Raw genomic sequence first — 8165 nt, forward strand, 5'->3', positions numbered from 1 at the left:
CAATTCGGCAGGTGCCATTCTATACGGAGGGACGGATATTGGTTGAGTTCCTGGAAGCAAATCGATGCTAAAATCAATCTCTCGCTCTGGAGGAATACCTGGAAGCTCATCTGGAAACACATCTGCATACTCTTTGACTATGGGAATAGACTGAAGTATAGGTATCTCAGCATCTGCATCTCTAACTCGCACAATATGATAAATGCACCCTTTTGCGATCATTTTCCTCGCCTTCAGATAGGAAATAAACCTACCTCTGGGTGTTAGTGTATTACCTACCCATTCAAGGACTGGCTCACCCGGAAAATGAAATTTGGCTACCTTTGCTCGGCAATCAACTGTGGCATAGCAAGCTGCCAACCAGTCTATGCCCATGATAGCATCAAAGTCCATCATCTCTAGCTCAACTAGGTCAGCTGAGGTCTGACGACTACAAATTGTCACCGTACAACCTCGGTAAACCCGTCTAGCAATAATCGATTCTCCGACCGGTGTAGATACCGCAAAAGGATCACTTAGTATTTCAGGCACTATACCAAACTTCCTCGCGACAAATGGGGTAATATACGATAAAGTAGATCCTGGGTCTATCAAAGCATAAGCATCGTGAGAGCAAATGGTTAATATACCTGTCACAACGTCTGGTGAAGACTCCTGGTCCTGTCGACCCGCTAAAGCATAGATACGGTTCTGATTACCACTTGAACTGGAACCTCTACCTCTGCCTCGACCTCTACCAACCGAAGACTGAGACTCACGCCTTGAAGGATGCACGGACATAGACGATCCTGTTGCTGAACTCGCTGGTTGTGCCATTCCCCCAGAATCTCTATTTGGGCAATCTCGCATCATATGCCCCGGACGCCCACATGTATAACAAGCATCAGAACCTGCTCGGCATTGACCCAAGTGTCCTCTACCACAGATGTCACAATGCGGAGGAAATGACCATGTCTGCGCAGAACCTCGTTGTCGCTGCAAACCCGACGCCCGTGAGCTCTCACCTGGTCCTGACTGAGTATAGCGGTCATACCCGTAACCCTGTAACTGAGGTGGCGGAGGCCTAGGTGGCCGTCCGAAGTACTGGGTCCTATAACTACCCTGAGATTGCTCCTGAGACCTGGGAAATCTCATCCTCTTACGTTGCCCTTGCTCAGCCCTCTCTGTACCCTGCTGCCGACGCCTACCCCTTTCTATATTCTGGGCGAATGCCTGAATCCGAGAGATATCCAGACTATCCTGCAATGCAGCGGTGGCACATGCCTCGGTTAACTCTGGGGCTAACCCTGCTATAAACCTGTGAATCCTGTCCCGCATAGTAGAAACTATGGATGGTGCATATCTGGCCAATGAGTCAAAATGGAGACTATACTCTCGAACACTCATATTACCCTGCTTGAGGGCTAGAAACTGATCGACTCGAGCCTGTCGGATCTCCCGCGGTAAGTACTGGTCAAGGAAAGCATCTGAAAAATTCTCCCAAATAGCTGGAGGTGTATCACGTCCCCTGGACCTCTCCCATCCCTCATACCAAAGGATGGCTATATCTCGGAGTCGAAAAGCTGCTAGCTCAACTGCCTCTTTCTCCGTGGCATGCATAACACGAAAGATCCTGTGAAGCTGATCTATGAAATCCTGCGGGTCCTCCCTCTGATCTGTCCCCGTGAACTCTGGGGGACTCAAAGAAATAAACTCTCGGACCCTTGAACTCCCAGACCCCTCAGAAGTTCCTGCACTAGCTGATGCCCTAGCATGTTGCTGGGTAGCTACCAACTGTGTCAACAAATGCACCGCACTCCTTAAGTCCTGATCTGATGGAAGTGGAGGGGGAACTGGATGTGCGGTTTCCCTAGGAATCTCCGTAGTTGGTGGAGGAGCCGGTAATGGCTGAGTAGGGGTCTCCCCTTGAGCCTCAGACTGGGCCCCATCTACTGGGGGTACCCTGTTGGTCCCCTCACCTACTACTGTATCTCTCCTCTGGCTAGCCGTAGTCTTCCTAGTCACCGTCATCTGTGCATGCAAACACCAACACATAAGTTTAATTCAAATTTCCTATAACTCAGTTCTATAGCACGATTTAGATTTCAAAGAAGTGTAACCAACTCCTAAATGCCCTGTAGTTCCTTGCTTATATAATGTGGTGCACAACACATCTATAAACAAGACCCTACTAGACACGGCTTGTAGACTCCCTAGGACAGAACTGCTCCGATACCAAGTTTGTCACGCCCCGAACCTAGGAGCGAGACAAGCACCCCGTGCCTCACCTAACCTGGCGTACCAAATTGCGACTAAGGGACTCTGAACACATAATGTCATACTTTGGCCATGGGGCCACCTTGCAAGACAATTTGCGAAGTAAAATATAAAACTGAATGGAAACTAGCACTAACTAAATATCAATATAAAGCTAGGCCGACAAGGCCGTCATAGCTACTACAGCTGACAAACCACCAATTTATACAAACCCAACATACTGCACTAACTAACAGGATATGCCTACAAGCCTCTACTGATAGATGTACTGTGATCGGAACAGGGCCCCGACCTACCCATAACATATATACAGATATACATAAGATGTACACAAAACTCTAGTCCTGGCAACTCCGAAAGACGTGGAGCTTACCGATCAGGCGGAACTCGGAAAACACCTACTGAGGAGGTCTACCCGTCTGTCTGTCTGAACCTGCACGCATGAAATGCAGCGCCCCCAAAAAAGGGACGTCAGTACGAAATAATGTACCGAGTATGTAAGGCAATAAAATAACTGAAATCTGAAACTGAACTGAAAATATGATAACTGAAATTAACTGGGAGTCAAAGATGATCTGGAGATATACTTACCTGCTGATACTGACTCAACTCCTTCAATATAGTAAGTAAAATAATTGTACGGCCTTATAAGGCTCGGTATATATAACTGCTCTGCCATAGTAGGCTCGCTTATAGGCGCTCGGCCATACTAGGCTATGTATCTCGACCATGCTGGGCTCGCTCATAGGCGCTCGGCCACAGTAGGCTCGGTATATAACTTTCCATCTGATCAGAGGTTGCCCAATAGGGGCCTGCCCATCGATTATAGCTCGATGGTAATGAAAATACTGTAATACTGTATATATAGGCTTGCTGCTCTCTTGACTGAAAGAAGACAATACGAAAATTGAATATAGAGTCTCGATAAGGAATAATATTGTAACTTATGAGACTAGAATAGTGTGAATAAATTCATGAATATGAACTTCTCTTTTGTCTCATTACTAACACATGTAGCTACGAGATCATGCCAAAATGAAGGAAGGCTTAGCCTTAACATACCTTATTACAATCTTTTCAATCACCAAGTTGAACTCACCTCTTCGCACCTTAATCTACAAGAATGATAATAATACTATCGTTAAGTTACGAAAGGTACAACTATCGCACAACGAACGACAAACCTATTTTGTATTAAAACGGGCAGCATCTCCCCTATAATATGCCCTTCCTCCAACTTCAAGATAACACCAACAATACAATGACAGAACAATAACAACATATATACATCATTTTCCAGCCCTATATACACCATCAAATACTACAAAACAGCCCAACACACCCCAATCTCTTCGTACACAAAACGACCACCGTAGTAGTGTCAAACGACCCGAAAATGTTATGACGAACGACCAGCCAACCACCCTACATTTATATGGTGTTTATAAACCCCCTTCCTCCTCCAAAACTCCACAAAATAGTAATAAAACACGCAGCCCAACAGCAACACAAAACAGTCCACAAAACAGTCCGCTACAAGTGAATAACTCGAACTCACGGCTTCCGATCACCATCCCGTGAGTTCTTACAAGTATAGTACGACTTACCATGAATTTACAGCAGAAAAAATGGATGAAAGAGAGCAGTAAACTCACCTTATTTGTTGGATAACTCAGCTCCTATCTTGGTTCTTCAAACTCTAAGTTTTACCTCCAATTGGAACTTGAAAGGGAGAGAAAATCAATTAGGGTTTGTGGGAAATTTTTGGGAGGATTCTTTGCAGAGCTTATGTCTGGTTATTATGCTCTATTTTAAGTCTAATATATGAAGAAAATAGGCCCTTAAAAGGCCTCTTTGGACGACCCGAAATGGCCCATTTTTGGGCTTTCATTTAAGCAAGTAGGTGACACACCTACTTGTCACCTAGCAGCTTGCGCAGTATCGCAAAAATGCACATATCTCTCTACTCCGATGTCGTATTGACAAATGGTTTAATGCGTTGGAAAATAGACTCATAGATCTTTAATTTGATGTGTGGAACACACCATAACTCTAAGTATATTGGGAGAAAATTGCAGTTACATTTGACCCAAAGTTTCAGTAAAACTTATGAATGTAACTTGTGATGACTTTCATCGACTTTTGTTCCACAACTCGCTTGACTTAAAAACATAACACACGGATGTAATACGACTAATATAAATCATAACATAATCTCTTTATCATGTTAATCACCCTAGTCTCACCCCAAAGGTACATGTTATAACATTCCCAACTTGTCGACTTTCGATGAAACATTGTTTTATTTAATTGCTTTAGCTTCTGAACTGTCCAACCCTCTTTGTACTTGTTGTTCATGATCTTCAATATTTGTAACCTCAGAGGTAACATGATTAACTTACTTTATATACTTTTAAATATTATCTCATTTTTTTTGTCCTACATTAGTTTGCTTACGACGCATTTTTACATACGAAAATATAGGGTGTAACACCAACAATATAGGGACAGGCAACAACTGACTCTGGACCTTCCGAGATATAGCAATGTTATATTTGGGCCTGAGTTCCTTAAGAACTTAGTAGGCCCAAACAAATGTACATGTTCAAAAAGAAAAGTGAAGGTCATTAGAAAGATAATACTCTATACATGTTCATACATGAAACTTGCAAGCAAAAATAAAGAATGTGACTAACAGTACTTAAGCAGTAGGAGGGTCATACAAACGTGGCAGTTATGTATTTCTTTTTTTGACAATACACTAGGCAAGTGCCTAGGGCTGGTTTTTTATAAATACAAATCCAAAAAAACAACAAAGAATATTAAGAGATCTTACATGATGAAATAGATAAAATTTGACAAATACATAGATCGTATTAACAATTTTGGGCTTATGATACCCAAAATAGATATTACATTGTGATCTAGTATAGAAATAGAATATAAAGCATAAAATATGTAAAGATACTAGAATATTACAAACGTATCCATTTTCTTTATTCACGCGCACTTGTTTGGCATTATGACCCATCGTGATGTAATTCTCAGCACTTGTGTATTCCATATCTACTGCTAACAGATCCCTTATGTGATAGAATCTGCATTCCATTAGTGTTGCAATATGTTGTCTCAAACTGTGGCCATCATCTTTTTCCAGCACTACCCAGCAGTAGATGCTACTGATGACTGTCCATTTTCGCGTCCAAATTTCAGGCATGATGCTTGTTTGAAAGTGTGAGGCCTTCACTTCTTTTTCGCATGATCTCTTTCCGTGTGTTGCTATTTTTTTGCTTCAAAATCCTCCTGAGTTGTCCTATAATTATGTCGCATTGAGTAAACACCCAGTTTGGATCTGTTGTTTTCAAAACATCTTGCCAAAATTGCCTTGTGGATTGTCATGTCTAGCACTGCACCAGCATGTGGCTTTTGTGTCGAGATTCGTGTGCAATCCTTGTGTTAACATGTCAACTCTTTACATTGTTTAACCTTTTGGATATTAAATAAGAGTACTGGATTGAGATTATGCACCTCAACGTAACCATTTTACCCAAAACTCTATGCCAAATCCAGCAGTTTGAGTAGTTTTTCCTGTGAATCTGCTGGCCATCAGTATCATTCCTTCCCATTTTTGCTGCTATGTTTGTGCTCATCCATGATTCCTCGTCAATGAAATGAGTACAAAGTACTAATACCACCAGTTGAAGGTTCCTCACTGAATAAGGCATAGCTACAGTAACGATCCCTGCAAGAAAGAAAATAATGTTAGATAAAAAACCTCATCTCCATGATCTCCTATTTAAGGATTTGATCAAGGGAGATTACTCAGTGATTTTCCTCATAACTAATGTGTTCCTTCTTGAACTTTGCTTGGTTTCCTGTATATTCAGTTGGTCCATTCGAAATAATTGTGATTTTGATCATCAAGCCATCAATGTCCATACACACGTAAAGACTTCCAAATGTGCACCAAAGTTGAGTGCATCATATATCAATTAATTTTGCGTGTTTTTTCAGTATGCTATCAGTGCGGATTGTTGTACAACTCCCTTTTTGTATCATTGGAGTGTTAACTTGAGGTTGGATTTCAGTCTGTAACACCCCAATTCTTCTCATATTTGGCTCCCAGTGGATTGAGTACTAGGTGCTAATACCACCAGCTGGGAGTTCCTTGAAGAATAGGGCATAGATATAATAATTTTTCCTGCAACAGAGAAAACAAAGTCAGCAAAAAAGGCATCACCATGCTCTCCTCCATACAGATTTGAGCATGGCAATATACTGTGTTAGCACCAGATTCACCACTTTCTCTCATTTCCTCTTCACCTCCTAATTCAATACAACTCTTATTCTTAAGTATGGGCATTGCATCTTGTCTTCATTCACTATCCTCCTACCATGTGAGTCTAGATCCCAGAAATCATAACACTCATTATCTCCAACATCAAGAGCATAGTTTGCTAGGTGATCTGCCAACTTATTCCACTCTCTAAATATGTGTGACACTCTAATGTTACATTCCTCCTTCATTCTCAAGATTTTATCTATTTGATCAACAATACCCCAGGGTGGTTTCCATGATTCCTCAATAATGTTCTTTAACAACATCGAATCAGTTTGCAGTCATATATGTGTATAATTTATTGCTTTGCATAGTCTCAAAGCCTCCAGAATTGCCATAACCTCTGTTTCATTATTTGATCCCTCTCTGATTTCTCTTTATGTTGCATATTTCAAATCACCATCATCATCCCTTAAGCAAAAACCAATCGAGCTTCTTCCTGGGTTGCCTCTGTATGCTCCATCAGTATTGACTTTGATCCATCCTTCTAATGGGAATTCCAATATTACTTTCTCAAAATTGAATTTTGGAGTATAATTCTGCAGCATATTCAATAGATCCCGCCACTTGTGTGGCACACAGAGACCTGGTTTTCTTACTTGCACTAATGCTTGGATAGTTGTTGATACTTGGTAAATAACTCTGATAACTGACACTGCCTCCCCATATTTCAGACTGTTCCTTCTCTTCCACAGTTCCCACACAACACATGAAGGTAGAGCCTGCATTATTGGTTTGATTCTGGGAAGCAATTGAGCAGTCCAACACTTGGTAATGGCTTGGTGTAAAGACAGACCCTCCATTGCAATTCCTGCCCTCGTTAAGAAGTATTTCCACACTGTTAAAGCAGCCTTTGATGTGAAGAATAAGTGTACTAGTGTTTCCTCCTTAGGATCAGCACAACACCAACACCTAGATGGCATGAAATCATGACCCAAAATCCTAACCTGCCGTGATGGCTCCTATCTCAGTACTAGGCAAACCGATAACATCAATAACCCACGATTTCCTTTCAATTTAAAAACGTAACGTATAATACAATACCAAAATCTAGCAAAATCCGATACAACACTCTAAAAATCTGGTGTCACTGAATACATGAGCATCTAATATGAGTACAAGTCTGGAAAATATGATCTATAATATTCTGAGACCAAATATAGTAAACAAGGAGACAGAGAAGGAGAGACAAGGTCTGCGAAATACGGCAACTACCTCAAAATCTCCTGAAAATCAACTGCACGAAATGATCAACACCCGCTATATTCAGGAACACCTGGATCTGCATATGAAGTGCAAGGTGTAGTATGAGTACAACCAACTTAGCAAGTAACAATAGTAACTAAGGAACTAAAGATAATGACGAGCTACACAGTCATAGTTCACTTTCAGTAGTTCCAGCAGAGAATAGACATGCTTTTAAATCCGGCAGTTTAAGTCAAATCAATTTTATACAGTTCAATTTCATGTAATCCGGACATAAATTCTTTCAGCGATTTCACAACAATGACAGATAGCAACCAAGTGCAACAACAAATGCAAAGCAAGTACAGCCTCTCAGGCAACAGTC

General features: G+C 41.4%; 1 protein-coding gene across 1 annotated transcript; it reads right to left on the bottom strand.

Moving 5' to 3' along the window:
- Positions 1–6972: 6972 nt before the first annotated feature.
- Positions 6973–7518, bottom strand: LOC142166388 (uncharacterized). Its single transcript, XM_075225527.1, has one exon. It carries the CDS (start codon positions 7516–7518, stop codon positions 6973–6975), a length of 546 nt encoding a protein of 181 aa, XP_075081628.1.
- Positions 7519–8165: the final 647 nt, after the last annotated feature.

This window comes from Nicotiana tabacum, chromosome 2 (genome assembly GCF_000715075.1).
Source record: "Nicotiana tabacum cultivar K326 chromosome 2, ASM71507v2, whole genome shotgun sequence".
In the NCBI taxonomy this organism is placed as follows: Eukaryota; Viridiplantae; Streptophyta; class Magnoliopsida; order Solanales; family Solanaceae; genus Nicotiana; species Nicotiana tabacum.